The sequence below is a fragment of the Oscarella lobularis genome, chromosome 1 (genome assembly GCF_947507565.1).
Source record: "Oscarella lobularis chromosome 1, ooOscLobu1.1, whole genome shotgun sequence".
Lineage (NCBI taxonomy): Eukaryota > Metazoa > Porifera > Homoscleromorpha > Homosclerophorida > Oscarellidae > Oscarella > Oscarella lobularis.
This window is the reverse complement of record NC_089175.1, coordinates 2,725,803-2,753,045: the sequence shown is the minus strand read 5'-3', so window position 1 is coordinate 2,753,045 and position 27,243 is coordinate 2,725,803. Positions and strand designations below refer to the sequence as shown.

The window sequence follows — 27,243 nt, the reverse complement described above, 5'->3', positions numbered from 1 at the left end:
ACTGAAGAGGCGATCAACGAACGCCGACGGTCTCATTACCGAGACGAGATCGTCGAAAATGGGTCGAATGGAGTCCCAAGGACTGGACATAGTGTACATAAATTAGTCCGCGAGTACGCGTGCGCTTGGCCTGGAAACAAGATGGCGGCAATTTCTTCCGCCGAAGCGGCGGTCTACGATCGACAGATACGTCTGTGGGGTTTGGACGCGCAGAAACGGTTTGTTTCGAAGGTCATTCGTCGGATCTGCGACGGTTTTTCTGCTCTAGACTTCGAAATTCGTCCGTTCTTCTCGTCGGCTCGAGAAGCTTGGCCGCCGAAGTGGGAAAGAACGTCGTATTGAGCGGCGTTCGACGCCTCACGATTGTCGGAAGCGATTCAAAGGGAGAAATAAGTCGCGAACGAACGTTTCTCGACTCTAAAAATCCCGGAAACGAAGGAAAAGAGGTTCGGGGGAAAAGAAAAAAAATCGCACGAATTTATTTTCTCAAAAAAAATGCGACTTTTATATTAGGACGTTCCGAGTCACTTCGTTCAGAATTTGCGCCGATTGAATCCAATGGTTCACGTCGCTGCGGACGACGGAAATGTAGGCGATAAAGACGAGACGTTTTTTCAGCAGTATGACGTCGTATGTCTCACCCAATCGAACAAAAGCACTATGGTTAATTAACATAATCTTTATTTTGTGGCGTCTTTTTCTCACATCTTCTCTTGAATTCAGCTACGCGTCTCTAAGATTTGTCGCCGAAATGACGTCAAATTTTTTGGCGGTGCAACGTTCGGCTATTTCAGCTTCTTTCTGTCGGACCTCGGCAAGCGTCCTCACGTGTTCGTGGAAGAGGAGAAGACCGTCGAGCAGATGAAGCTCACTGGCGTGACGAAGAAAAAGTCAGAGGATGTGAAAATGGTGCAAAAGGTGAAACGCGGAAACTCTTAATTAATTAAGAGCGTTCTTGTTTTATTTGACTCGGCGAGTCTCTCAGGAATTCACGTCTGTCAGCTTCGAGTCCGCGCTCGGTTTTAAGCCCAAGCCAGGCAAGAGTCTGAAGAGGGTCCCCAAAGTTTATTTCTACGCTCACAGTTAGTTTTGATATACACGCGAGCTATAGCGGAACGGATTAATGAGATCTCCCCCCTTTTTTACTCTTTCGCAGTCTGGTTGCAATTTCGCGAGAAGTTCGGTCGTTTTCCTTACGCTGATTGCGACGTGGAAGCGTCTGAAGAGCTTCACGCAATCCGTACAGTTGCACAGAAGCTAGTGGAAGAATGGGGCGTCGACGAATCGTTTATTCCTTCTCATTTTTACGGGTAAGAAGGGTCTATAGATCAGAGCTAGAGTCTGTAGCATGACGAGAATCTCTGGCAAATGATTCCTAGGAAGTGTGGTGTTGAATTGGTGCCTGTTTCTGCCATTGTTGGCGGCATCCTATCCCAGGAAATAATCAAGGTGTCGTTTCCGTACCGCTCCAGCGAGCACTTGCATTTGCACTGCGTTCTAGGTTCTGTCTGGTAGAAATGCGCCGCTTGACAACGCTTTCTGCTACGATGGAATGGAAAATAGCGGACTTGTTTATCATTTTGAGTAAAGAAACGAGTAAGAAAAGGGGGGACTACTAAGGGCACACCCGGCGTTGCTAGGTAATCCTTATCGCAAGGACGTGAATGTATATACCGACCGGCAAAGCGAATTTTTTTTAAAAAGGCATTTAGGCCCTTGGGTTCTCATTAGGAGAGATTGACCTGTTTGCGTTACGTACACGTTAATTAATGAGCAGTGGAAAAAATAATTCACATCTTTATTTATCTAAGCTAATAGCCCAACTTCTCGTTTAATTTTGTTTTTCCGTCGCCAGATTGATCTAAGGAGAGAAAAAGAGTCGCAAAAAGAGTCATTCGAGAATAAGTTTTGTTTACCTTCGGGTGGGAGCCACTGAGCGAATTCCGGATCCCTATCAGAATCCCAACCTTTGAACTTCTTCGTCCCCCTATCGGCCTAAATAAATAAATCATCATCATCCATAACACAGGTGATTATATACTAGGAAGCACTGACCCCTTCTAGCATTTTTGCTCTCAGTTTTTGCCGCCTTTCTCTCCTCTTCCTCTGTATCGAGAAACGTCCATTAGCAACGTGACGCAAGCCATGTCCACCCAGTCTAACCCTCTTAGCTTCCACCCTGACGTTTTCCTCTTCATCCTCCTCCTCCTCCTCGTCTTCTTCGTCTTCGTCGTCGCCCTCCTCCTCAACCAATTGCTCCAAAATCCCAGAAACCGGTTTCGCAGGCCCAATTACTCTTTGACCGCGATCCGTCTTCTTCTTCTTCTCCTCTTTCCCGTCTTCGTAATCTATTTTCACCAGTTCCCTCTTCGTCTCTTCATGTGGGTCACTCCGAAAAACATCGCTAACGTCCTTGGGAACCTTTACGAGGCCCCATCGTCCTTTCTTCCTCTCAGATGTATCGATAGTCTCCGTTTCAGGTATCGTTTTCTTTTCGTCTTCTTCTTTCGTTGTTGTTTTGATTATTTTGGTGATTTCTGATGGTCGAGCCAGTTTGATAAGAGTGTTTAATTCTTCCTCTTTCTTTCTCAATTCGACCAATTGTATTCGAATGTTTCTCTTCGCACTTGCGTCCAAAACTCCGCTCAAATTAGTCATGAAATCTTCCAAGGAAGTATCTTCTCCGCCTTTCTCAACTAATAAGGTACGTATTTATAAATTTAAAATATTTGCTGATATCAACTTTTACTTTTTCTAGCAAGTGAAAGTTTCTTCTCGCCTTTCTGAATTTCATCACAAACAGAATCCAATTTGGAAATCTATAAGAAAAAACACAGTTATTCCCACCCCACAATACTAAGTGAGCCAATTACCAGTGATTCATACGTTTCCACGTTCTCTTTATATTTCCCAACCTTTCTCATGCGATTTTTTCTTTTTTTCTCCACTAACAAAAAGCTCTTTTTCAAACCCCCTCCTGTAAAATCCCATACTCACAGTCCCCAGTTCGATCTAGAAAACTGTCCTCATCGCTGTCATAATAGTCATTCTCCTCCCAATTTCGCCTAATCTTTTTTCTCCTCTCCCCTACAGTTCGCCTGCATTAGATAATAGTTATTTCTCAGTACGCGTTCCACGCCACCTGCACTGGATCGAAGCATTCCCTGCGCGTCGAGAATGCGACACGCGTCAAGAGCGCACAGAACGACGGCCTCTTTCTTCTTCGCCGATATTCCTTCACCGTACATAAGCTCGCCCCCAGGACCTTGAATGGGAAGCCTAACACCAAAGGAGTCAACAGTGAATCATTGATTGATTGATTTACTGAGCACTTTATTGTGACTTTGAATTCCCTGTTGTAAGACTTTCCGACGTCTTCCGATTCATATTCTATCTCCATTCCTATGAAATGAGACGGCAGTTGGTAGATTTTGACGTCAAATATTTGAGCGACCAACCTTCTTGATCCATGAAGCGTTTCAAGGCTTTCTTGGGATCTCTGTTGTAGTAAGCGTCTTCGTCAATTATATCCGGTTTACGCAGAGACATTTCAACATCGCGGGAATCATCCACTGTGCAAACGTATAAATCATAATTACTGTATTTGTTTTTCCCCCCTTACCCATTCCCCACGATACTCCCTCTTTCTCTTCCTTCGCTCTCCTCTTCTCTTCCTCCTCTTCTTCCTGCCGTTGTCTCTCCTCTGTCGCCACCTTCTCCTTCACGAACTCCACCATCTCCGCCTCTGCTTCCATCTCCACGCCCACCTGACTCCCCTCGTCGCCTTGCAGCACAAAAACGCGCGTGCTCCCGCCAAAACGAATTACGTGACCCAAGCGAATGCGATAATACGTTCTGGCTCGTATCGTCTCCTTATTGACTCGCGTTCCGTGTGTGGAACCCAAATCGTAGAGATAGAATCCACTCGAGGGCCCCTCCCCTTCGTTCTTGTACTGCAATATGGCGTGATAGCGAGATATCGACGGATGCTCGAGTATGACGTCACAATCCGGGAGTCGACCGAACACGATGTAGGGTTTGCGCGTCAGATCGATTTTTTCGATTAGAGCCCCGTTCTTTATTACTTCTAACGTGAAGTCGGTCTCCGGCGTTCCCGACCACGAGGGTTCCGCGTAGCGGAGGGCGATTTGGGATTGGGCTTCGGTCGGAGAGTCTTTCGGCAAGTCGGACGGCTGTTCCACGTCTTTTGCGTCCGCTTTGATCGACGCTGGCGGTGCTGGAGTGAACGGAATCTTAAAAGAATCACTCATTTCTATGCTTTGATGTCCCGTATAACTGATCTCTGCTAGAGACTCGATTTCTCGCGATTTCGAGAGCTTCGAGACCCAACCGAACGTCGACGAGAGCGTACGCGGTGGCAGATGAGATTGTGCACCACTGGCGAGCTCTCAAGTGACCTGTAACGACGCCGCGAGGCCGTGCCTTCTCGCTTCTCCGACGGACGCAGCTATGGCATCTTGGTAAGCCTATTTATACCCTTGCCTAAGCACGAGAATGCTTTCCAGCGCGATCGCGTGGCGGTGGTTAATTCCCTAAAAGCAAGACATATCCTGTAACAGTATTGTACCATAGAGAACTTCTCCAGTCGCACCTCGGATATGTCCTCGCACCAGCGAAACAAAGAAGTGCAGGTCAGCGGGGATATGACGACGGCAACGAAGGAAGGCGATGAGTTTTCGCGTTGCACCACATTGTTTATCAAGAAGATGAAGACGCAGACTGCAGGCACACATTTGTAGCTGACTTGCTTTTTTTGTAGTTGTACGGTACTTACAAGATAGATAGAGTAGGGGTCCTGAGCATGACCCAAATATGAAAACGGCTCGTTTGGGGTCCTGGGCAAGACCCCTGTCAAGAAAAAAAGGCACCAGACGCAATCAATGCGTGTAAAGAATTTTTAATAAACCCGGAAATAAACCGGAAGTACAAAAAATTGCGCATAGTCTCTACTACTTTCGCTGTCCACCTGCACGAACCGCGAGAGAGCTCGTGCAGGCTTCAGAGTGGGGGTCACTCCATACTCCCCTCGATCGGAGATAGAGCCCGTTTATTCTCTTGGCTCGGACGCCTGGGACTGAGCAGTCTCGGATGTGAGCGCTGTCAGCCTGATTCCAGGGGGACCACTTTTTTACCCACCGCAGTCCTGGAGGGGGGAGGGTGCACTGCATAACCCTCATCAACAGGTGAGCCAATTTGACCTCTTGGCAACCGAGTTGGGCCGGTTTTATTTAGTCACCCCGGGGCCCAGGGGTGAATGAAGACATCGGAAAGCTCTTCATCAACCTCGTCCGTATGATCCTTCAATGAACCTAAATAGAGAGAGTCGAAGAAAACGAGAATTATACCTGTTTCAGTTTCGCTCTCGGCCCAGCTAATTATTGATTTCTGTTCCAGTTGTGCAGTTGCTCCCCCTGGCAATCCCTGTGACATGCTGTCCCTTCCGGACGAGAGAGGACTTTGTTGCAGATTTCATTGGTCGAAGACATTTGATTTGTCCTCATTTGAGCACTTGAGAATTGATTGGCAGTTTCGCTCTCGGGCCAGAGGAATGGCTGCGTCAGATTGAACGAAAACATTTGGAAAAAATAAATAATGACGTAGAACGTTACCTTACGTCCGATTAAAGATTTCATTGGTCAATTTGACAAAGACATTTAATTAATTTCTTGTTATTTGAATTGAAGAAGACACGCCTCGCTGCAAACGTCACACGAGACTGCTGAAACTAAATTTAGTGAAAGCCTGTTGTTGGAGCGAAGGAGAATGAATGCCTCGTCACGTGGCAAACCTAAAAAGGGGCCCTTGGAGTTTTTCAGAGCGGGATCACCCCATTTCTTACTTTTAAGCTTTCCATCTCATCTTCGTAGACGTACTTTTCGTTTGTGCGCGCTTCCGGGGGGCTATCTGAAGAGGATTACCAGATACCAGAGCCTTCGTGCTCTATATACGAAAATCTCTTTACCTTTCGCTTTTCTTCCGAAACCAAAGTGTACGCGAACGCAAGCGCTGGCCAAAATCGCCGTCCAAACGAAAACGACGACAGGCGTGCGAGTAGAAGAAAAGCGCGCTAAGCCGCTAACGGTCTGTACGCGCGCGCGAAAATGAGCAGCGAAACATAAAAAGACTTACTTAATACGAAAAAGGTCCAGATAGTCGATCAGTCCGGCCACGTTTTTTCCACCATCTTGTGTCGATGCAGGCGTGAAATCTGAGGAATCGTTATGCAATCAATCGTGCTAAACCGGTTTGCGTTTCGCACCTGTATGTTTCGGACCAATCACAGCGCTAGATAGGCCCAACGTGACCGCAACGGACCAATCAGCTCGCTGGGCGGGGCTACGCTGTTTAAAAGCGAAGAGCACACCGATTTCCTTCAGTTGCGGCCGAGGGTGGATGCGTCGCGGAGCAATCTGCGTCTCGTTCTTGAGTTGGACTGGCTCGGGGGAAGACAAAAGGCAAGTCCTGGGTTGTTGGATCAGCGTGGCCCACGGATAAAACCGTGCCGGAGCCTGTAGGCAGGGCGAAGGGGGGCTTCGGCCTCGGTTTACGCACTGGGTATAAAGATCGCTGAAGTCTTATTGTTGCCAATAAGCACGACCACGCGCTAGGCTGAGTGTGGTACGGCTTAGAGGGGGTGTTCAACCATGGCCTGGTTGCCGGCACTTTTCTCACCCGGCGGCACGATTAGACGGACGATGATCTGGCCCAGGAGACTTCGACTTGGGCATTGCACTGCCTTTCCTGTCGACTTCTACAAGCAGTGGTCAGCCACTCTCCATCCCACAAGCTCCGGTTCTTCTCATGGAAAACATACCGAAGAGTTTGATACCAGCGCACCGGGGGACTCGGTTTTTAGGGGCCGACTCTCATCCAGGCGGGTATTGATTGGGATGGCCGAGGACGTCGTGACTCGCCCGACATTTTTTGGAACCGGTGGTCATCGCTTTGCGGTGGCTGCCTTGGGCTACGAAGCGTCCGAACCTCCTCGTGGTGTAGCCTGGGTAACGCGAATATGGACGCAACGAAAAAAAGGTACGTAAGACGCTGATTTGACAGACAGTAACCTTCTTTTTTAGGTGAAAACGTGGGGGAGAGGCGCGCTGAAGAAAAACGAAAATCAGAGGCCGATCGAGAATTCGAAGACAGACAGGACGACAGGATTTACGTTTTTTTGTACGCTGAATTTTTCTAAAAAATAAATGAGTGCTCCCATGAATTATTGTCGTAAATATCCGACGCAAAATTGAATCGTCCACCTTCGTTGTTTTCGAATGAATTGATGGCGCTCTTCGCTCGATCTTCCTCCTCGTCGCTCGAGCGAGTTGCCCGCGAACGCGTTGTCCGGGAAAGCAGTGACATCACAAGTTTTAGGCAAGGAAAGGACGGCGAGCGTTGGCGGCGTTAGCAAAGACAGGACGGTGACGACTCACCGTCTCGATCTGCTGAGAGACGTTCGCTTTCAGAATGTCCTCTTGCTCGAGCTGTAAAACGGCGCTACAACGCAAATTCCGCCGCGTGCGATCTTCCGCGGCACGTTTAGAAAGCTTTTACGATTAAGCAGACCGAGCGACCGGAGCCTTCGTTATTCTTAGCATTATGAAGCATTTTTGACACAGTTTTTTCGAATATGACATTGTTTTACCTACGAGGGGCTAGGGACCGAGACATGTGATTCTGCGCAGTAGACGCACGTGACGTAAACCCCACTTGTCTCTCGTTCTCTGTACAGAAGCAAGTGTGGAAGCTCGCATAATATGATGAAAAAAATCCCAATAATAGTTGTTAGAAACCCGTTTCTACTTTTTCAGGGATTCGTGTTTGCAATTACCGTCGCCGTTTCAAAGCGACGACTATTATCGTTTCGACGATAACCAGAAAGCGCTCGAAAATGTTTCTGGCACATTCTAGGGTATCATTTACCTACATATACAAGGTTTCGGTTGAATTTCAGCATTTGAAGGAGGCTATAGACAAAGAAGAACAGTCTCTTTTTCATGTAATATGCTGAGAAACCTTTGTATGTAGGTACATGTTACTCTAAAATGTTCTAGAAAATTTTTAAAAGGTTTCTAGATTTTTGGAAATTTTTTCTTCGATTTGCGAGCTTCCACCCTAACACACTCCCTAACACACAAACGAGACAAGTGGGGTTTTACGTCACGTGCGTCTACTGCGCAGAATCACATGTCTCGGTCCCTAGCCCCTCGTGTTTTACCTTGCTAGACGGCTTGACGCGCGCGCTAACGGGTCCATAATTGACAAGAAGAGACATCCACGTGTCAAACCATAGATTCAACTAAGAAGACTTTCTTCACGTGTACAGATGAGATGATTATATATCAATCTCAGGCTGGATTCTCAGCGTCAAAGAAAATTCTCAATACTGAACGAGATAAGGAATACGATATTATTAGGGGTGCGTCACAGAGCTTAATTACAAATACATACCGGTAGTGACTACAGTCTAACTAAAAGAACAAGTCAACTGTCGCCAAATACAGTCAGGCATTGGACATAATAACGAGAAAAAATAAATACATGTAAAATCACACAAGGTGAAAAACCCAACACTAACCAACTCAGGCCCCTAAAACAAATCACCTAATTTCAAACATAGCCGACTTTTTCTTTCCATCGGCCAGTTTTATTTCCGCGGGAGAACTCTTCTTCTTCTTCATGTAAGTCTGATAGAAGAAATTTCCGAAGAGAACTAAATAGCTAGTGTACATCAACGATCCCCAAAACACGTGCTTCTGCTCGACGGCGCACGGAATTCCGTCTCGAAGACGCATCGCCGCGTCGAAGAGCGACCACGAGCCGATGCACATCTGCGCGATCTGCATCATGGTGATGAGAACGTTGACCTGTCGCGGCAGTCGAACGATGCCCTGGGCGCGAGTCGCATAGTACGAATACATGACCATGTGAACGCAATAGTTCATGGCGATGAATAGGCGACCTTGCCCGTGGGGCGACGTGTACGCCCACCAGCAGTAGCAGAAGACGGTCATGTGATGATACCAGTGCAAGAAGATGAGCCGCTGCTTTCGAAGGACAATAAAGAGCGTGTCGATGAGTTCGGGCAGTTTCGAGAAACCGAAAATGAAGCTCCAAAGTCCCTCGCGTCCCTAAACAAAAAATTATTTCATTATATCTTAATTTAATTAACAAATTATGACGTCAGAATTAATGTATTCTAAATTATCGGAAGCTCCAAAGTTTTTGCTATAGTTTAATTTAATTAACAGATTATGACGTCAGAATTAGTATAATCGTATTGTCTGCATGCCTCTAGGAATTTCAGCGTGCAAACGGCGCTCGACCATCCGGACGTCAAGACGTCCGTCACAAAGGGAACGGTCACGTGGTAGGTTCCGACGGCGCTGAAGAGCGCGAGAAGGAGATTCCAAGCGAATAGGGTGCGTCGCAGGTCGAAGCCGGGACGCGACTTCATGTAGTGGCGTCCGACGAGGATTGCGACGACGTAGATCGCGCTCGCGTAGAAGCAGCGCTTCCACCTCGCTCGCAGGTAAAGTTGAGCGTTCGTCTCGTTGAAGCGCGACTCGAACGACTCAATAGCGGAGAGCAACTCCATGGCACTGCTGCAGACGCCGCGTGGGGAATGAATGACCTTTGCCCCGTGCCCTGGCGTCACGTGTTTGTCCTCCCCGAGGTGCACTAGCACGTTACGTCGTCGGACTTTGGGGGGATTTCGTCGCGCATATGGAGGTAAATTTCCTTTCGTTCATTGAAGGCGTTCAAAGTCTGTTCTAGAATTTGTCCAAAGTCGACATTGGAGCCACAGATGTGAGGGCTAGCTCGTTCGATTTCGATTTTTAGCAAATTTGCGCGAATTTCTTCTATTTCAAAGATCGTCGTCAAGACGGTGCACGTGAACGGGGTCGATGTGACGAGAAATGACGTCATCAAGGACGCAGTCGAGCCCCTTTTTTCGGCGTCCACATTCAACGAAGTAGAAAAACATTGATTTAGAAATTTTCTCTGCGAGAGCTCCATTCTTGCACCTGCAAGGTTCTTAAAAGCTGTATGATGGCTAAAAAGCAATTGCACGAATTGGGAATATTTCAAACGATATCCGTGCTGATTGACAGCAATTATAATGGTACAGGAGAGACTGGGGGAGAGGGCATTTACACAATAGACACCCTTTTACTAGATGTGGGTGAAGCGGACGGCTTAGAAGTAGTTATGAATGTAAAAGAGTGCAATCGATTGCTAGGCAAAGTCACTTCGACGATCGCACAAAATAATGAATTGCAAGGGGTAGAGAAAACAACTGGCTTTAATTAATTAATTAATTAATTAATATTATTGTAACTGTTCGTTGTATGCAGCTTGCTTCGCTAACTGTACGGAACGTGTTTGGTCGTGCCGAAATGCTCGAAATGAAAGTTTCGTCTGGTCGAAACGTGCAACCGAGATACGAGGTGAGTTGAATAGAAAATTTAGATTTTCACGCTACTCTGCCTATTTTCCAGGTTTTGTTCAAGAAGCCCATTCACGCTGATAAAGATCACAAGTAGCAAGCTAAACGTATCATTGCGTCTATCTACTCTTCTCTCATAAACAGTGTGACTTTATCTGTGCACCGTGCTCCCCTCGACTTTCCCAGTAGCGGCTACAAAGAAGTATCGACTGGACTCTCAGCCCAATACGCTGTTAGAACCGAAATAATAAAATCGAATCGTCAGAACCAACCAACATGTTTTTTTTCTTCAAAAGCTTCCAACTCAGTTTGGAGACCACGCGTTCAAGTACAACCTCGATTGGAGGCATAGACTGGTTTCGTCGAAAGCGACACCGTTCGCTGTCCGCCAGCATGCAGGTCACAGTATAAAATCATCTATAGGGGTGAGTACAGTACACACCGCCGTCCCTTCACTAATATCCTAACTATGCGTTTAGCATACGTTCACTATCGACAGTCGTCCTGAAACGGTTTTCCCTAAGGCGGGCTCGCTTTTTCAGTTCACTCAAGTTGATAGTGCTACTAAACGAATTTTCTAGCGTACGATTTCTTTCTCAAGGAATACGCTGGTCTCGGGGGAGACGTCAAATATGCGAAGTGCAGTAGCGAAGTTCAAACGAACGTTCCCTTGCCGTGGGAATCGGTATGAAGGCTCCTGCACATAAAATCGCCTCATCAACAATCTTCCTAGACTCTAACGGCGGCTCTATCCGGTGGCCTTCTCAAATGGTTTGGGCAGCGTAATATATCGGACGGGTAGACACCCCCTCTAGATTATGATGAGACTATTCGTTATAGAAACGCTGTTTAGATTTTTTCTGGGTGGCCCTCTTTCCGTGCGTGGCTTCTCCACAAACGGTCTCGGACCTCAAGACCAAGGTACCCAACCAATTGAAAAAATCTCATAGTCTGTAAACTTTCTTTTGACTCTAGGTTACTCACTGGGAGCTGATGCCTTTTGGGCGTCAGGTCTTCACCTATTCACCCCTTTGCCGTACATGAGGCCGTCAGAAGGAGGAATAGGGAGTTTCTTTCGAGCCCACTTTTTTCTGACAGCAGGAAACTGCGATTCGTTAACACTAGGTCAGAAACATACGTTAGGAATTTATCCGTTTGTAACTGAGATCTAGATCGTCGCGAATTCTGGAACTTTTTCACGCAAATGCGGTGGTCGTACGGAGCTGGACTTGCTCTACGACTGGGACCCGCTCGTATTGAGCTGAACTACTGCATACCAAAGTCATCCCAGCCGACAGACGTGTAAGAAGGGGGGCTTCATTTTAGCGGGGAACGTGCCGTAATGCTATTTTCCTATTAGCCTTCATACCGGTCACATTCAAGTAGGCTTCGGTCTTCACTACTCCTGCTAGAGCTAATTAGATGAAATGTAATAAACAACAATGAAAATGACGACAACAACCAAAAAAAACGACAATACGCGTTTACCATAATAATCAAGAAATCAATAAAGTTTTCAGACCCCCTCCCTCCCTTACTCTATAGAAACTTTTCAACATTCCACATTTCAAGGACGCGAAATACTCTAACTAGTCAATTCTGCTCTCCACTAGACTCTACCTCACTCCTCGCCATGCGTTGTACGTGTGAAATCGATCTCCGCGTAATCAACCTCGTCATCGGGACTTCGCGTAGGAATGGGACCGCCATGCGGCATTTCTAATTCCGCGTAATCCAATACCTCAATACCGTCGTCGAGGCCCTCGATTTCTCGCAGTCGACGTGCTGAACTCTTTCGTCTGTACTTGATCTTGGACGCTTCGTTGAGCTGAGCGTAATTGGGAATGCCGTCGTCGATGTCCTGCTTGGAGACGGACGGCGTCGACTGCAGTGCAGACGGTTGCTGAGCTGGTTGGGACTCCGTGACGGCGGCGACGGCGGCTTGAGATATGACGGGTGCATAGCCAGGCGGAGGAGGATCGTCCTCTATATCACTGTAGTCGTCGAAAGCCACTTTCTTAGGCGGTGGCGAAGGAGAAACGGTCCTCTTCGGACTTTCTAGGCACGGAGTCGGAGCTTCAGGACTAGGGATTGCAAGAGATTTTCTTCTCATTTCAAAACGCTCTTTAGTAATCGACGATGTCTTACAAAGCATAAGCGTTGCCTTCCGCCTTCCGAGCTTTCTCGTATTGCTGACGACTTGCGCTGGTCTCCTCTACAAGCAAAGCCAATATAATTGGGATAAATAGTACATACGTACTGATATTTAATATACGTGGTCCTAGGGTTGATGTGCATAAACATAAAGGAATTATTTATATACTCCTACCTTCTTTTCTTCTCCGCCTTCGATTGATTGCCACGACGACCAGCACGGCGACCAACAATAACGCTAGAACACCCAAAACGCTACCCAGTACAATTCCCAAAAACATGTTGTCCTTTGATTCCGTAGTTTCATCGGAAAGCGTTGGTGGTGCCATCAACGTCTTCATTTTCTTCTTGTGTTTATTTCCTCCTTCGGGTACTTTGCCGTTTGGAAATACGGGCTCAATCCACACTTCGTACGTTGTGTTGGGCTTGAGTCTTTGAATTGTGTGACTTTTTGACGCCACTTCCATCGTTTCCCGTTTCACGTTGCCATCGCCGACGCTCGACGTGTCCCGATAAAAGACGTCGATTTCATTCGTTTGCCACGCGGCAGGATCGCGCAGTTCAACGGAAATTGACGTTGGCGATACCGATTTTACAGTGAATGATTCCGTTGGTACAGAATTGGTTGGTTCATAAGGAGAAGCGGCCGTTAAATAAGCGGTTGCTATAGAAGTGGTCGTCACAGAGTCAGTTCTTTGAGAACTAAGTTCTTTCCCGCTTGAAGAAGGTGTTTCGGTTGTAGGTGCTTCGGTCGCCGTAGGTGCTGTTATTACCCTGCTGGTCTCCTTCCATCCTAGGGCGGTTTCCATCATGCACTGGTATATCCCGTCACCGTGAAACGTCGCTGACATTCTACCCTTGCTATTCATACAAGACGTGTGATTGAAAACGTGCTTTTTCTTTCCGTTGTGAAAGAGCCATGTGACATCTGGGCACTGACGGACATCAATCAAACAGGAAACTTCATTGTCGGTGACATCAATTAGACTAAACTCAGCATCTGTATCTAAAACATAGAAACTAGTTAATAAAGAAAAACGAAAGCACCTTAAACATATGTACCTTGTCGGGTAATGTTATATGTAACTACATGTCTTGTCCTAGTCTTCTCTTGGTTCTTCTGATGGGCTATAGAGCACGTGTACAACCCAGGCTTCCTGACCTTAATTACGCTCAAACAAGTTGAGTCTAAAAGAGGCTGGGGCTCCAATATTGTGCCATTACGCCTCCAGTCAGCTTGCCCTTGCCCTTTACTTTTATTAACCCGCGCGTCGGACACGTAGCATACGCAATCAAGAAAAGTGGACGGATGTAATGGGGAAAGAGCAACTGTAGTTAATTGAGAGAAACGCTGAAATTTTTTACCTGAACCCCCAAACAGATAAATATCTTTTCTTAGATTCTATTGATACGCTAACCCACCTTCTTCAATAGTTAAATTGAAGGTCTTTAGAATTCTTCTCTCGCCTGTCGTTTCACATGTGTAAATTCCGGTATCGTTTTCTCCAACTTCACGTATAACTAGCTTCTCAAGTCCGTCAACTGAAAAAGACATTGACTGATGATTCTTAAAAGTAAAATTTTGCCCATTGAAAGTCCAATTGACAGACGTATACGAAGTAGAACAATTTAGTAGAGCTGGCGATCCAAGAGAAACCTTGAGGTCCTTATGTTCTACACAACTCAAAAATGAAGCTCTATGTATATGCCACATTATCATTTGCACACCTAATTCTTTCACAATCGAAGGTAAACTCGCCACTTCATGATTCTCAATAGCAACAACACACTGATACAGACCGAGAACACGAGATACATTCGACTCGCGTCTAATAGTCAATTCAGTGCCATTCGCCCTATAGAGCGGGTTATGGAGTTGAATGCGAATAGGAGCAGCATCGACAGCAGCCCAAAAAAGCCAATGAACAGACGTCGGTTCGACTTTTGATTCGACGCGACAGCGAAGAATCTCGTCTTCAGAATCATGGGAAAGATACAGAACAGGTGGATGTACTGCAGTAAGAGGAGACGCCACACCTGAAATAATACAGAGACGCGTCTTTTTGAACGCACGCGACCACGTATGCGCACAGACAATTAAGAGGAGAAAAGGAGGGAAGGAGAGAGAGAGAGAGAGAGGGTCCCCCTCAGAAAAATGTGACCAGTGAACCGCAAAGATAAACAGGGAAGCGTGGGATCGTACACTCTAAACTAACAGTGGTACACCCCGCGCTAAGGAGTGGGGAGAAATCGATATGCGACAGGTTGAAAACGCGACGCGATTCTTTTTTTTCTTTTTGCGACGGGTCGTGAAGAGAAACGGGTTGTAATAACAACGATTTCCGGCTAGACGTGCGTTAGTGTGGGGTCGCGAAATCGCTCTTGGCGTCTAGATTTGGCGATTTTGTATAGAGGGGCGCGATTATTCGATTCGAATTCGCGTAAAGGGATCGCGAATCGTTCGCTGGGAGTCGGTGATCGTCTAAATAAACACGAAAACCGCTTTGATCCGGTTGGAAACTCGGCCGACTACTTCGTTTTTGATTCTACTAGTCTCTCCGGTGGATTGCGCGTGGGAAAAGGGCACAGATAGGACGCGAGCAGAGTCGGTCGCGCGACAACGGCTTACCTGGTGTTAGAAGACGAACGAAAATACACAAAGAAAGAAATATTAGAGCTTTAGAAGGCATCGCCGTGTCCGAAAGCTCCAGGGACAAGTCGCGAAGTGACCAAGAGACACCTATCCTAGATGGGCATGCGCGCGGCAAAAGAAACGACAGTGGGAGGGGCGTTCCCAAACAAAACAGACGTATTTCTGAATAGCTTTCTTTAGAACGTCACCTTGCTGATAGTACTTTTTATGCATTGGCCACCTTGGCGCGAAATTTTATTTATGTATATCGTGACGTCATAGCCCTGAGCAATTTTTCCTAGTGACCTGTATACTGTACAACAGTTTGATAATTATTTTATCACTTTATGCACCGTATTCGCATTTTTTCATGGAAGATTTGTTGCAGGGCCGTACAGTACACGGCCACGTGGGGTCAGGCCGAGTCGCGATCGCTCGGATGCGACTGAAAATGGTCAGAACTTGATTAGTATTGTCCTCCAGTTCCTCGAGCTGTGCCAAAACAAACAAAACCATCAGACACTTCAAAAGCAAGGTTCTCATGCAATCTATAAAGCATGCGTAGGCTGGTTTCGGCGTTCGCAGAGATCACGCTTTCTTGCCTTCGCACTCCCCCCCGGACAAAAGTGAGAGCTCTCGCAGAGCCATACTCTTCGTCTCTCTACGTCTTTGTCTTGGAATGATAGGCGGAGTCAATTAGGCAAGAGAAGGAGTCCGGTTGGTCGACGTAAATCTTTACATAAACAAACGATCGTGCTTCCCTTTCGAATCTTTCCCTCCTTCCAACGGCTGCTTCCCGTCTCGCGCGACGACATAGGCGTTGTGACGAGAAAACCATCGAAGTTCCTTTTTTCGCGACGCGCGAGAATTCAAGTAGGCGGGCCCGGCCACCCTAGCGATTGGAGACAGACGCTGCAAACAATGTCGCCACTACTAAAGCTGGCGTACGTCGTCCTCTTGTCGACGACGGGCGTGACTCGCTTTCGGACGGCAACCGCTCAGTCAGGTACGATTTAGCCGCAGTTCGCTGTCGTGAAACCGCGTTATCAGTCCACGCATCGCGTGCCGCCCTTCGCTTTCGGAGAAACATTCCATAGTCGCGAAGACGATAAAAGGGAACCTTGCCGTTTTTTCGCGTCTCGCTTGCGCGGCTTCGTAGTTCCGCACGACGGATTCGCGGGGAATACTGCGCGTTCTTTGTCCCGTTGGCCCTATTCGTGACTTCCGTGGCATTAGGGCGCGGAGGATCTCGCCACATATGCAATCAGTGGCTTAGAGAGCTATAGTGTAGTTTGACTGATCCTTTGTTTGTCGTCGTGACAACTCGAAGGGTAGGCTTTGAGATTCTTTTTGTTTTTGGATACAGCACCGCCGTCGATTTCCGACCCGCCGAAGAGCCAGACCGTTTTCACGACGCACAGCGACGGGACGCAGTGGAGCGTCCAACTGACGTGCAAAACGCTACATGACACGACTCCTTCTTCGAATCGTCAGTGGAAGCGAAGTTTCGGCGATATCGTGCCCTCACAAGCGATTCAAGCGGACGGATCGCTTCTCTTGACCTCGATTCAGGCGGGCATTCAAGCGACGAAAGACGGCAATCGCTATCAATGCATCGCCGAGAATCCAATCGGGAAAGTGCTGAGCAGTTCGGCGGTGCTAACTTACGCCAGTAGGCGACCAATAGTGGCTAGTACGCACGTACGTTCATTTTCGTCTCTAGATTTTGACACTGCTAATTGGATCGAGCCGTCCGGAACGATTACGGGATACGTTGACAACCAAGTCCTCATACCGTGTACTGTGCCAGCCGATGCGGTGCCTGTACCTGTTGTCATCTGGTTTGAAAACGGCGTGCAGCTTGTTACATCATCATCTCCGTATGCTCTATCTCCGTCGGGCAATCTGTACATTAACCCTGTGCAAGTGAACCTGAACGAGTCAACGTATTATTGTCAAATCACCAACTACCACATTACGTACCAGCTGAGCAGTACTACTGCCACGCTGATTGTCAGGCGTAAGTAACCGGTATTGATTATTGCTTTTGTAGCAGGGTCGTGTCGTTTGCAGCCAAAGCTGAAGCTCCAGATTTTGAAATAACTGTGCAGCCAACGGACCTGACAATCACGAAAGGGCAGGAGGGTTTTTTTGAAGCATCTGCAATCACAAACAAAGCCATTACACAATATTCATGGGGTTTTCCTGGAGATGGTCCGTCACCCTCCTTTTCAATGCGAGGAAGGTCAACAACTACGATATCTAACGCGGTCGAAGGCCTGTACACGTGTCAGATTATCCACGATGGTGTGGCAACGGCTACTCGACAACCTACTCTCACAATTAACGGTAAAGACAGTTCACATTTAGTCAAGATTGTTTATTGTTTTTACACAGTTCCACCAACTATTTCTACTGAAATTTCAAGTGTAACAGTTGGATACATTGGCCATCCGTTCAGCTTGGAATGTACAGCTAGCGGAAAGCCAGATGTCAACGTTGTGTGGTATCAAAACGCCGCCAAATTGACGGAAGCTACAGGCACTGTCACGTACACAGTAGACTCGGCTGTGGCAGCTGACCATGCGGGAATGTATCAATGCTTTGCAAATAATAAAGTTGGGGAAGATCACAAAACAACTCGAGTCATCATTCGCCCCACAAGTCAGTCTTTCCAATTTTTCTCTTTTTTGTATAAGGTGAATTCTTTAGCCATGCCCAATGTTACCATCAACCCTAAGGATACAGTCAAGGCCGATCCTGGCCAGTCAACGCACACGTGCGTATCTTATGGTGATCCGGCACCAGAAATTATGTGGTCTATTGATAAAGTGAAGAAAACTGATGGTATTGCAGTCACTGTTTCAGGACTAAGAACGACGTCAGTACTCACCTACGCGTTTGACGATCCCTTTCTCGCTGGAGTACACACAATATCTTGCCTGGCAAAGAATTTACGCGGAAATGTGACGGCAGATTCCACCATCAACATTCAAGGTAATGTACCAAGTGCGATAACAATTTCAATGCAACATTTCTCTTAAAACTGCAGTTGAAATTTTTATCAACGAAATGCCATCATCCCAAACTATCTACTACCAGAAGGCAGGCGTTGTTTCTTGTCCGCACGTGGCCTCTCCGGCTCTTAACAGTGCAGCTTGGACGCTAAATAAAGCCGCTATTGATCTGTCAAGCGCAAAATACTCTCTGTCTTCCGGAGATCTGAATATAGCTGACGTTCAGTTGAGTGATAGAGGAGAATATTGCTGCACGCTGACAAATGCGTATGATGCCAATACCAACACAGCCACAGGATGCTCCAATGTGACCGTTGACGGTACAAAATTGAACATAGCACATTACTTGAGATTTAATGTCCTTTCTCTAGCGCATGCTGCATTTGTTGGAAATAACAGCAAGAAGCGTTTTCAAGAGGAGACCAGCAATGTGTTAGTCTGCAGTGCCATAGGAGAGCCTCTTCCTACAATTGAGTGGAGAAAGGGCGTTGATACTCCTCCGATCAAAGAGAATGTTGAAGAGACTAGGGACGGCTTTAGAGTTGATAGCACGTTGACATTTGCAAACGTTATGAATGCCGACGGTGGAGACTACTATTGCTTCATTGAAAACTCACTAAACAAACTCGATGTCTTGTTTTCAGTGGAGGTCTACAGTAAGCGTAACAGCTACATTCAAAAGTCCGTGTATCTAATCGTTTTTTTGTAGATGTAACAAAGGAAATACCAGGTTCGAAGGCTTTTTTGCAAGTGGTCAATAAAATGAATCGGTTTTAACTTGCAGAGTCGCAAGTTCCTGTTACGGAGTTGATTTGGTTTCCGTACATTGCCGTGTTCGTTCCTGCGGGCATTCTCATCTTTCTGGTTCTGATTCTAGCATGCGTTCACTGCAGAAAACGAGGTATGAATGAGCAAAACGAAGCGAAGCCCACTCGGCTAATAATACTGATTCTAGGATCGTATGTTGTCACTAAAGACGAGCCGAACATCAAACCGTGAGTTGGAAAGGAGACAAGAACGGCAACTTGATAAGAAATGACGTTTAGGTTTCACGTGCGCGCCGGAGGGAACGACGAAGGCGAGCTCTACGCCGAGGCCGGTCCGGACATCATCCAGCAGCGAAGAAAGTTTCTTCAAGAACAAGCGGTTCCACCCGAAGAACCCAACGGCCAATACGCGACAATCGGATCGAAGAGATCGTCCACTCTCGCCCAGTCTCCCAATCGTCCCGCGCCTCCCTACCCCGGAAAGGCAGCCCCACCTTACCACGAAAAGGTCGGCTCCCCCACTACTTCGCTGCCGCCGCCCTATCCCGCGCGAATGTCGTTCACTTCCGAGAGTCTGGACAGCACCTGCAAACCGCCAATCGATTCACCCGTGAGGATTGTAGAGTCTGGGAGAGAAAAGAGAGAGATGCACGGAGAGAGGGTTTAGATAGAAAGTAGCGACTAACCTTCTCTCTTTTTTTCTCCCTTCCCACTCTCCTCTCCTTTCCGTCAATTGAACGAACGCCTCTTCGACGTGTATGGTGTAAATACCTAAATATCTGTTTCTTTTCTCTAGGACGTCGTCGACGGCGGAAACACTGGTTCGTTCGTGTAGCTTAGTTAGCCTCCCTCTTTTAGCTCATTCGAAACGTTTTTTGTTCGTTTTCAGTGTTGTTATAGATAAGGTTTTGGTTTTTTTTCCATTTATGCTGTTACACTTTTAAGAACTGAGTTCGCGTACGTTTTTTGTTGTTGTTGTTTTACAAGACAATAGTTTGTCTCAGCTGTCATCTTGTGCACAGTCCACCCATCGCTTAGACAGAACGTCACTCTATAAAATTAACGAAAATTTAATTACATTAGACGTCTATTACGCTATACACAGCGTATAAAAAATCTTTTCGCCGTGCTAGGGAAACGCAGGGAGACTAGACTAAAATTTTAGAAACTATCTTCCTGCGTTCCCACATCACGATTCCAATTTTTTTGGGACCAGGTGCATTGGCCGGGACATACTCGTTTTACCTGACAATTCTTTTACTCACCATGTCTTCAAAGATAGGTAGAAGGTTGTCCACCGCCGTGATTGGCGTCCAAATTCGACGACCACCATCATCCTCGACGTCAATCTGATCAGAACAAATGTCGTTTTTCACAATGACGCTTTTTCTTCCTCACGTCGTTTTCAGTGTGTAGGCAAGCTCGAGTCACTTTCAAGGCGTCGTCAGCCATTCCGTATTGAAGATAGATGTGAATCAATTGGGAGGGAAAGAACTCCTGAAAAAAAATTCAATTTTCAACTTCACGCGTCTCTCTTTCGTTCGCTACAATAGGCGCACCGTGTACGACTGGACGAACCACTCGGGAAGATCACTGCCTAAGCTCAAGAGAATATTCGTCACAGACGGATAGAAGATCGAGAGAACGTTGTGGCCACAGCTCTTGGCTATTTTCTCGTACTCGCGAAGAAACAGCCACGCTTGCTCCGAAAAGCTAAAAACGTTTCTTTCGAGACACTAAAATCAATCTAATTTTTAAAGCAGTACCTTCCAACTTTAGTAAGCTTCTTGCTGGTCTCATTATACGAAAGCCATGCCCAGTCAGCACTGAAAATGAAAATAAAAGAAAGCGCAAAAAAGATCAAATTTTTTTACGTTGACGTTTCTGTTGATTTTTGGGCACATCTGCAAGAAACGGATGCTCGTTCGTTTGTTCGTCTTCCACGCGGCTAGCTAACCTCATTGCGAGAGCTTCGAATATTGGCTTTCGAGGCAAGTGAAAAGACCTCGCCAGCTTGAGTGACACGTCAAAGCAGCCCTTTTGAATCAGAACGGAAAACGTTTCGTCCGGCGAGAGACACGGAGCTAAAAAAAGATTTATCGTTTCAATGCGTGAGACAGAGTCAACAGAGAGGAGAAATTCAACCATTCGGATCAATGGAATCTGGACAGCACTCGAGCAACTGAAGATTGCTCAAGATCAACGTGTACTCCAAGGCGAGTTGATGAACGCTCAGGACTTTGACTCGAGTCTGATCTCCATCTGAAAAATATCAGAAATTTAATTATACAAATGTGACGCCAAATATAAGTTATAAACAAATTGCTACACGGAACGAGCTCGGAGAGTATTCTCACCATCGAGAGGGTCTTGACCTCGTTTTCTTTTACTTCGCCTTTGATACCGTTTCAGCTACACACAGCGTCGATACACATTGCCTTTGTTAGTTGTGCACTTACGGCAATTCCTTCCCACTGAGACGGACGAACAATCCACGCGTGCTTCTTGTTGACAAGTCGAAGGCTATTCAAAGCAGCCAGGTAACATTCAGCCTTCGAAAAAAAAACCGTAACGAGTCGTTTCTATAGAAATAGGAAAGTGTACCTGTTTTTGCAACGAGTCGATGCCAGGACACTCGAGTGCCAAACGAGAGGCGCATTCGCACATGAAAAAAGCAGCTGGCATGACGATAAAATAATAATAATGATAATGATATTCCTTATGTATATACCCTGCCGAAAGTTTCCCTTCAGCGTGTGAAACGAGTAGAGAATGTCGTAAAAGTTGTTCAGAGCCAAATCCGCTCCTCTCGCTCTTGATACGAGAACCTTGGACACCTTTAGGTGAAGAGTCATGCGGAACCGTTGAAGAAAAAGGGGCAGGATTATCATCGTCACCTGGTCTAATAGTCCGACGTAAGGAAACGAACAGAGTTCCTTTTTCAATCCTTTCTCACATAGAACCATCACGAAATGTCTCAAGTAGTCTTTTCGTCTAAAAAGAAGATCAAATCGCATTAGGAACTATCTGTCACAAAGACAATAAACATCCATTTTGAAAGCGTTTTGTACGACTAAACCCCCTCTCGTTTACGTGGGTTTAAACTGTATGTACGCTTATCTCATTACGTCTAAAAGGATCCCCCCCAAGAGCCCATAACACATTTAGCGGACCTTTTTAAGTCGGGATTGCTCACGAGTGCGGCGTACGCTCTATCAATGTCTTCCTCCTTGAGAAGGTGCTTAAATTTTGAAGACCAGAATATTGCCTGTTTTTTGGGGGGAGACAATATAACTGAATTTGCGAGCGAGACCCTTCGTTTTCTTTTCTCTACCGCGTTAGGATCGTCGACGTTCAATTCCGAAATGACTTTCGATGCGAGGTCAACGATTAGGTTGGAAGCAGGTATCTCTTCAAATATTTGAAGAGCCTGCAGAAGAAAGTGTGACTGAAGAGAAAAACCAAATATTTCTAATACGCTTTTCTACTTTCAAATAATATTGAACTCGTAGATGATATTCATCTACGTCGTCTTCGTCGTCTTCCGAGAGTCCGAGAGTCCGTTTAAAAAAAGGCTCGTCTGTACTCTTACAAAATGAGAGACTTTGAATGCGTGCCTTATATTTTACGTACCTAGGGAGTTGGCAGCCTTTATCACGCAGCTATACGCTTCCCGATAATTCCTAAACTGTATCAGACACTGGCTTTCCAGAAAGAGCAAAGTGCCTGGACACGGGCTTTTCATCTGACGGCAAAATGACACGAATTTCTACGTCGAATGTCTCAGAAACAAATACGTCTCAGTCTTTCGAGTCTACCTACCTCTAGGTGCGCGTACTGGCCATTAGCCAAGAGAAATTCGCCGAAGAAAACTTGCCTTTCAGGCCAACTAGAAGACACGATTCAATTGCCTAGGTACTGTACTAGAGAGAAACGCTTCTCTCTAACATATGATTCGTTAGCGTTTGAAATGCCGCCGGGAGGCCAAACGTCCAATACTGACATGGAACGCTGTGCAAGGCAGGACCCCAAGCACTGTCAGATGCCAAGTCAGAATGAAAGCGTTGGCCGCCGGAGTTCGACAGGTAGACTTCAAGCATTGACAAACAATCGTCTAATTTTTTTTAAAAAGAAATAAGTCTTAGAGTAACTAGGAGTGAGGGAAAGAGAACCTTGTACTGCTGTACTGACACTCGAGAGATTGAGCGCGGACAATCGCCTCACATGACCATCACTAAAGAAATGATCTTTCTTCTATAATACACAGGTGTTCGCTTACAGGGAGTCGGCCGACTGCATCGGCTTCTGATTGGCCATCCACGACAAAGTCGCATATCCGGTTGCGAGGTACTCGAGACGAGGTATCGCTTCCGATCGAAGGAAGAAAACGGTGCCCAATCCCAGGCCAATCTACGGCGAAAAAAATGTCCAACGCATAAGTAAAAAAAGGGCTCGCTCACTTCACTGGAAAAATTCAGCAGGAGCGTGCAATAGACGAGCAAGCCGAGAGAAAAATCTTGACGAGCTGACGACAATTGAGCGAACGATCCTGACAGAACGACTAAGCCTAGCGGACTGGAATAAAGGTGACTGCAAGCCAACTGAAGAGAAGAGTCTAAAAAAGGAGAAACGTGGTGAATACGAAGGAGAGAAGCGTACTAGAACAAACCTTCGGAAACATCGCCTAGGGCCGTCGGCTGAAGCAGATCCATCAAGCAAGAAAGAAGTGACGTTTCGAAACGCACGGTGAGCAGTCGAGATAGAAGATTCGCTTCGGGAGAATCGAATCCACTACGTTGACTATTCCAAAGTATAGATTTCACGTCCAAAAATATTGTTTCCAGCACAAGTTTTACCTTGCGATGGCAAAAGCGATTTCTTCAGCCTGCTGTCGAACAGTTAGATCCGGAGACGAAATGTCAAAATTCAACTGTCTGGATGACATCTGAAAAGAAACACTCGTCGAGGATAGATATTCTCTATGGAATGTCTCCGTACAATGCTCAGTAAGGAATTGACGCATTTGAAAACGAACTCAATGTTGCGTATTTCTACACGTAGGCGACGTTACGTATCATCGTCAAGTAAGATGCGCACGTACCCTTAGAAGACGTGGCCACTTCCAAAGAAGGATTGGACGGCGATGCCATGCATCTTTCTAGCACATCAACGAGCTTCAAGAAAGAAACCGAACTCTGAAGAAACACGTTAAAAAAAACACAACAACTTGGCGTTTGACGTACTGCCGTCACAATGGAAATCATCCCTGTAGAATTGTCACGGAAGATCCCAACGGATGCATCTTCCTCCTATATCCAACAAAACAAATATGATATGAGAAAGGAGTTCTATAGTACTATATGTTTATGAAAACCTACCATCTGGTAATCTCGACATGTTCTGTAGAATTGCGTCCACGAAGAAATCTGTAGATCTCGATATTCATCACTTTCCATCTCCTGAACGCCAGCACTTTCGTAGACCTGCAAGCAATAGATAGCCCTTTATTTTTAATTGCAAAACAAGAGTGCTCTAATTACGTGATCTTCTAGCGTCTTGCTGACGAGATTTCGCACGTAGTCGTCCGTCAAATCGCGAAGAGTGTCAGGAGACGCTCGCCAAAGCTGAAAATTCCCCCAAAAAATGACATTTCAAAACTCGTTTCCAAGGAGAATCTCACCTGTAAAGCTCGTAGCAACGTTTCCCTCGAAAAACGTCGCCCAGAGAATAAGCTGTCAAGATAGATTTTCTAATAAAAGACAAAAAATGTCCCCCTGCTATCCATCAGTGCCAAAAACAAATTGTCTAACATTAACGTCTTCAGTCAAACCGACATCTATTTGATCAGGTATGCCCGAATGCAATTCGACGACTGACAAAGGACTAGAAATTGGAAATACACCGCGCTCTTCTTTTCAAAATCTCCTCGCCTACCCTCTGAAGGGAATGCGTCGAACTGTCGACGAATTGCCTCCTTGCAAGGTCACGAGAAGCGTCGATGATAAGTCCCAGGACAGGATAGGATCCTGAGAAGAGAGATCTTGCGTCCATCTTATTCAATCAGCTAGTTATTTTATTATACTTCATCAATAGAGACTTCTCTTGAAATGGCGAGCTGAGCTATTTTATTTTCCATCGCAAAAGTGCACAGATAAATCTAAAGGAAGAACACTCACATATATACAAGACAGCAGATCCCACAATACTTACAGCGGATTTGCTCTCACTGGACACGTTCACAGCAAGAGAAAGAGTTGAATTGCGTGTCCCTTGAGCGACAGCAATACGAGCTTGAGCATCTAAAGTTCAAACGTTCTACGCCAAACCCCACAAGTGTGCCACTTAGATCACCTTGAGTCGACGTTTCGTGGAGAGACCCGAAATCCATTGTTTTCAGCAGATTTCGATCCTTTGTGCGAGACATTTTTTTTGGAAAGTCTATCTTAGTATTGCGTTTTGGGAGCGTACTTGAATAGACCAAATCCTCAGCTTCAAGTCTTGCGAAATAGCAAAGACGAGAAGATCCCCGCCGAGGACGTGAAAGCGAATGTCGACGACGGCATCACTCGAAGATCCGGAAAATCTAAGACAAAATTTAATTAAAAATTAAAAAAAAAAGGAGAAACTCCTCTTCTTTCCACCTGATTGCCCTGGACACAATGTCATTCCACATGCGCTGTATAACAGACGATTCTTTCAATACAAACTCAACGATTTCATCTACGAAGAGAAAGCTCTATAGACGTTGCGGATCCCTAATCGAGATTGTTTCTACCTCTAACGACGACAGGCAAGTGAACGACGTGAAGACTTCCATTGGCACTGCCCCTCGAGAACCACGCCTCGCCCGACTGCATGGCCCAGCACGAGGCCGAAAGACGCGAAACGCCGCCGTCGCCAGACTTTCGCATGACGTAGTCGTACGTTCGACTGGCCACCGAAGAGAAAACGGACAAGTAAACGGGAGACGATCCCCCTGCGAAAGTCGGATCCTATCATAACACGTAGTGAGAGAACAAGAGAGGCAAAAGAATTTTTTTTCTTACCGCATTTGGCGTTCGAGTTGGATGCGGAAATTTGAATCGATGCACCGACGAGGCCATCGCGAGGAGTAGGAGCACGGCGTCGCGCGTTTCCGCGACGACGACGCCTCCCGGTAGGACGACATCGTCTTTGATTTCGATTCGGAGTCCCGCCGACTTCAGTTGGGCGTCGAGCGAATATTCGGCGATTTCTATCACTTGAGCGTTCAAGCAGCGCCTGTTTCGACGTGTTACGATGCGCGTTTGACTTCTGTTTGGCGCTCACCAAACGACGAAACGGTTTTGCACGAGAGAATTGCGCGATCCCGAGTCTCGATAGGGAATTCCGCCGCCGACGAGAGCATTTTCGTCGACGACAAACGTTCCGCCGCCGCCTTTGATCGTCAGCGTCGTCCAGTTGTCGACGTACGACGAACTACGGGCGAAAACTTGCCGCCACATGGCTAGCCAACGTTACGACACTTTACGGCAGTCAATTTTGGAATGTGAGATCATATAATATGCACTTCTAACTCAATTTCGTATTCGTATTCACGACAAACTTACAAGCAAAAATAACACTTAAATGTTCCTTATGCCAGTCTCGATTCTCCTTTTCACGCGATAGAGATTGATTGTGAAGTCCCTTGCATTCGGAGGAATAGGAGCGCCTTGGTAAAGGCGTGCGCGAGGTAAGGTAATCATCGCTGCTTGGTTTTCTTGTGTACATTGAAGAACGTCAACATTTCCAATTCGTGACCTGTTCGGAACGTCATACAGTTCCGCTTTCAGCGACGTCAAAGTAGCCGGACGGCCATTCTCATACCATCCAATTCTGATGACCAGAAGGTATTGGACTTCAGCATGGCGATAATAGGTGTCGATTCTTTCTTGTGTCACGGGGTTTCTATCGCTGACCTCACATGCAAAAGTGGTCAACTGGTCATTCGCTGGTCCAGCAGATGGTCCAGCTGATACGTCAGGAACGATGACGGAATCGTCGATGGCCAAAAATGCATTAGTTCCAGACCAAAAAAAATCGAAGTCGTAATCTATCCACATATCCACTTGATGGCCGATTTCTGCTTGGCCTGCTGCGTGGGGACAATGTGACCCCATGGGTGAAAACGAGACAGTGCCGCGTTCTCGTTCAAGCTTTATTCCAATGCTGCTGAAGATTTCC

General features: G+C 46.5%; 7 protein-coding genes and 1 long non-coding RNA gene across 12 annotated transcripts; 3 read left to right on the top strand and 5 right to left on the bottom strand.

Annotated features, from left to right (window-relative positions):
* Positions 1-130: 130 nt before the first annotated feature.
* Positions 131-1,966, top strand: LOC136186872 (SUMO-activating enzyme subunit 1-like). Of its 2 annotated transcripts, XM_065974348.1 has the most exons (9): positions 131-218; positions 269-446; positions 514-663; positions 724-918; positions 986-1,082; positions 1,157-1,310; positions 1,380-1,449; positions 1,502-1,596; positions 1,856-1,966. In XM_065974348.1, the coding sequence occupies exons 1-8, from the start codon at positions 142-144 to the stop codon at positions 1,586-1,588; spliced, it is 1,008 nt and encodes a 335-aa protein (XP_065830420.1). In that variant the 5' UTR covers positions 131-141; the 3' UTR covers positions 1,589-1,596; positions 1,856-1,966. The 2 variants fall into 2 exon arrangements, with proteins under 2 accessions (XP_065830420.1, XP_065830427.1); XM_065974355.1 differs by having other exon boundaries at positions 1,516-1,966.
* LOC136186856 (kanadaptin-like) lies at positions 1,722-4,279 on the bottom strand. 2 transcript variants are annotated; one of them, XM_065974338.1, is made up of 11 exons: positions 3,623-4,279; positions 3,459-3,572; positions 3,333-3,402; positions 3,143-3,279; positions 2,998-3,087; positions 2,874-2,947; positions 2,750-2,819; positions 2,164-2,696; positions 2,056-2,106; positions 1,917-1,995; positions 1,722-1,861 (listed from the first exon to the last, which is right to left on the bottom strand). In XM_065974338.1, exons 1-11 carry the CDS (start codon positions 4,269-4,271, stop codon positions 1,812-1,814), a joined length of 1,917 nt encoding a protein of 638 aa, XP_065830410.1. In that variant the 5' UTR covers positions 4,272-4,279; the 3' UTR covers positions 1,722-1,811. The 2 variants fall into 2 exon arrangements, with proteins under 2 accessions (XP_065830410.1, XP_065830402.1); XM_065974330.1 differs by having other exon boundaries at positions 2,056-2,696.
* Positions 4,280-4,920: 641 nt separating this feature from the next.
* Positions 4,921-6,057, bottom strand: LOC136186778 (uncharacterized). Its single transcript, XR_010669757.1, has 4 exons — positions 5,984-6,057; positions 5,861-5,925; positions 5,631-5,809; positions 4,921-5,573 (listed from the first exon to the last, which is right to left on the bottom strand). It is a non-coding gene; the product is annotated as an uncharacterized lncRNA (long non-coding RNA).
* A 2,345-nt stretch (positions 6,058-8,402) lies between these two features.
* Positions 8,403-9,675, bottom strand: LOC136199475 (very long chain fatty acid elongase 6-like). The gene is made up of 2 exons (XM_065989672.1): positions 9,311-9,675; positions 8,403-9,149 (listed from the first exon to the last, which is right to left on the bottom strand). The coding sequence occupies exons 1-2, from the start codon at positions 9,614-9,616 to the stop codon at positions 8,619-8,621; spliced, it is 837 nt and encodes a 278-aa protein (XP_065845744.1). The 5' UTR covers positions 9,617-9,675; the 3' UTR covers positions 8,403-8,618.
* Positions 9,676-9,683: 8 nt separating this feature from the next.
* Positions 9,684-12,018, top strand: LOC136199474 (sorting and assembly machinery component 50 homolog B-like). The gene is made up of 16 exons (XM_065989671.1): positions 9,684-9,750; positions 9,796-9,828; positions 9,893-9,994; positions 10,054-10,144; positions 10,199-10,305; positions 10,377-10,469; positions 10,521-10,561; positions 10,613-10,700; positions 10,765-10,893; positions 10,948-11,019; positions 11,070-11,153; positions 11,202-11,266; positions 11,322-11,389; positions 11,444-11,593; positions 11,641-11,770; positions 11,829-12,018. Exons 1-16 carry the CDS (start codon positions 9,745-9,747, stop codon positions 11,878-11,880), a joined length of 1,311 nt encoding a protein of 436 aa, XP_065845743.1. The 5' UTR covers positions 9,684-9,744; the 3' UTR covers positions 11,881-12,018.
* On the bottom strand, positions 11,878-15,405 carry LOC136199473 (uncharacterized). The gene is made up of 7 exons (XM_065989670.1): positions 15,252-15,405; positions 14,351-14,659; positions 14,045-14,296; positions 13,685-13,987; positions 12,798-13,628; positions 12,617-12,683; positions 11,878-12,552 (listed from the first exon to the last, which is right to left on the bottom strand). The coding sequence occupies exons 1-7, from the start codon at positions 15,310-15,312 to the stop codon at positions 12,090-12,092; spliced, it is 2,286 nt and encodes a 761-aa protein (XP_065845742.1). The 5' UTR covers positions 15,313-15,405; the 3' UTR covers positions 11,878-12,089.
* A 415-nt stretch (positions 15,406-15,820) lies between these two features.
* Positions 15,821-20,048, top strand: LOC136199472 (contactin-2-like). 3 transcript variants are annotated; one of them, XM_065989668.1, is made up of 14 exons: positions 15,821-15,880; positions 15,941-16,260; positions 16,621-16,926; positions 16,978-17,274; positions 17,328-17,603; positions 17,652-17,918; positions 17,967-18,251; positions 18,307-18,591; positions 18,643-18,927; positions 18,981-19,001; positions 19,056-19,172; positions 19,227-19,266; positions 19,318-19,648; positions 19,835-20,048. In XM_065989668.1, exons 2-14 carry the CDS (start codon positions 16,176-16,178, stop codon positions 19,871-19,873), a joined length of 2,634 nt encoding a protein of 877 aa, XP_065845740.1. In that variant the 5' UTR covers positions 15,821-15,880; positions 15,941-16,175; the 3' UTR covers positions 19,874-20,048. The 3 variants fall into 3 exon arrangements, with proteins under 3 accessions (XP_065845740.1, XP_065845739.1, XP_065845741.1); XM_065989667.1 differs by having other exon boundaries at positions 15,880-16,260; XM_065989669.1 differs by lacking the exon at positions 15,821-15,880 and having other exon boundaries at positions 15,881-16,260; positions 19,318-19,546.
* Positions 19,805-26,531, bottom strand: LOC136199471 (nuclear pore complex protein Nup160-like). Its single transcript, XM_065989666.1, has 40 exons — positions 26,347-26,531; positions 26,085-26,298; positions 25,814-26,030; positions 25,680-25,758; positions 25,507-25,621; positions 25,390-25,447; positions 25,249-25,337; positions 25,121-25,195; positions 24,973-25,064; positions 24,849-24,921; positions 24,719-24,787; positions 24,579-24,662; positions 24,417-24,521; positions 24,282-24,347; positions 24,140-24,233; positions 24,037-24,089; positions 23,895-23,983; positions 23,708-23,838; positions 23,499-23,653; positions 23,318-23,448; positions 23,211-23,272; positions 22,987-23,152; positions 22,861-22,927; positions 22,672-22,807; positions 22,527-22,618; positions 22,373-22,468; positions 22,212-22,306; positions 21,936-22,032; positions 21,770-21,875; positions 21,643-21,716; positions 21,498-21,590; positions 21,396-21,450; positions 21,184-21,300; positions 20,996-21,122; positions 20,913-20,942; positions 20,805-20,864; positions 20,598-20,751; positions 20,437-20,535; positions 20,304-20,387; positions 19,805-20,089 (listed from the first exon to the last, which is right to left on the bottom strand). The coding sequence occupies exons 1-40, from the start codon at positions 26,520-26,522 to the stop codon at positions 20,039-20,041; spliced, it is 4,026 nt and encodes a 1,341-aa protein (XP_065845738.1). The 5' UTR covers positions 26,523-26,531; the 3' UTR covers positions 19,805-20,038.
* Positions 26,532-27,243: the final 712 nt, after the last annotated feature.

What these genes read in the sequence shown, in the direction of transcription:
- LOC136186872 (XM_065974348.1), top strand. Translation starts at nt 142, where the DNA reads ATGGCGGCAATTTCTTCCGCCGAAGCGGCGGTCTACGATCGACAGATA. An exon ending in GGTTTGGACGCGCAGAAACG is followed by an intron (nt 219 to 268) that starts GTTTGTTTCGAA and finishes TTTCTGCTCTAG; the next exon opens with ACTTCGAAATTCGTCCGTTC. An exon ending in TATCCCAGGAAATAATCAAG is followed by an intron (nt 1,450 to 1,501) that starts GTGTCGTTTCCG and finishes ACTGCGTTCTAG; the next exon opens with GTTCTGTCTGGTAGAAATGC.
- LOC136186856 (XM_065974330.1), bottom strand. Translation starts at nt 4,271, where the DNA reads ATGAGTGATTCTTTTAAGATTCCGTTCACTCCAGCACCGCCAGCGTCG. An exon ending in GGGAGTATCGTGGGGAATGG is followed by an intron (nt 3,573 to 3,622) that starts GTAAGGGGGGAA and finishes ACGTTTGCACAG; the next exon opens with TGGATGATTCCCGCGATGTT. An exon ending in AATGCTTCGATCCAGTGCAG is followed by an intron (nt 3,088 to 3,142) that starts GTGGCGTGGAAC and finishes GGCGAACTGTAG; the next exon opens with GGGAGAGGAGAAAAAAGATT.
- LOC136199475 (XM_065989672.1), bottom strand. Translation starts at nt 9,616, where the DNA reads ATGGAGTTGCTCTCCGCTATTGAGTCGTTCGAGTCGCGCTTCAACGAG. An exon ending in GCACGCTGAAATTCCTAGAG is followed by an intron (nt 9,150 to 9,310) that starts GCATGCAGACAA and finishes TTTTTTGTTTAG; the next exon opens with GGACGCGAGGGACTTTGGAG.
- LOC136199474 (XM_065989671.1), top strand. An exon ending in CGGCGTCCACATTCAACGAA is followed by an intron (nt 9,995 to 10,053) that starts GTAGAAAAACAT and finishes TGCACCTGCAAG; the next exon opens with GTTCTTAAAAGCTGTATGAT. An exon ending in AAAATAATGAATTGCAAGGG is followed by an intron (nt 10,306 to 10,376) that starts GTAGAGAAAACA and finishes CGTTGTATGCAG; the next exon opens with CTTGCTTCGCTAACTGTACG.
- LOC136199473 (XM_065989670.1), bottom strand. Translation starts at nt 15,312, where the DNA reads ATGCCTTCTAAAGCTCTAATATTTCTTTCTTTGTGTATTTTCGTTCGT. An exon ending in CGTTCGTCTTCTAACACCAG is followed by an intron (nt 14,660 to 15,251) that starts GTAAGCCGTTGT and finishes GTATTATTTCAG; the next exon opens with GTGTGGCGTCTCCTCTTACT. An exon ending in TTCGATTGTGAAAGAATTAG is followed by an intron (nt 14,297 to 14,350) that starts GTGTGCAAATGA and finishes TGAGTTGTGTAG; the next exon opens with AACATAAGGACCTCAAGGTT.
- LOC136199472 (XM_065989668.1), top strand. Translation starts at nt 16,176, where the DNA reads ATGTCGCCACTACTAAAGCTGGCGTACGTCGTCCTCTTGTCGACGACG. An exon ending in GGCGGTGCTAACTTACGCCA is followed by an intron (nt 16,927 to 16,977) that starts GTAGGCGACCAA and finishes TTTCGTCTCTAG; the next exon opens with ATTTTGACACTGCTAATTGG. An exon ending in TTCCACCATCAACATTCAAG is followed by an intron (nt 18,252 to 18,306) that starts GTAATGTACCAA and finishes TTAAAACTGCAG; the next exon opens with TTGAAATTTTTATCAACGAA.
- LOC136199471 (XM_065989666.1), bottom strand. Translation starts at nt 26,522, where the DNA reads ATGTGGCGGCAAGTTTTCGCCCGTAGTTCGTCGTACGTCGACAACTGG. An exon ending in GCAAGACGCTAGAAGATCAC is followed by an intron (nt 24,522 to 24,578) that starts GTAATTAGAGCA and finishes TATTGCTTGCAG; the next exon opens with GTCTACGAAAGTGCTGGCGT. An exon ending in TGTCAGTACAGCAGTACAAG is followed by an intron (nt 23,153 to 23,210) that starts GTTCTCTTTCCC and finishes AAAAAAAATTAG; the next exon opens with ACGATTGTTTGTCAATGCTT.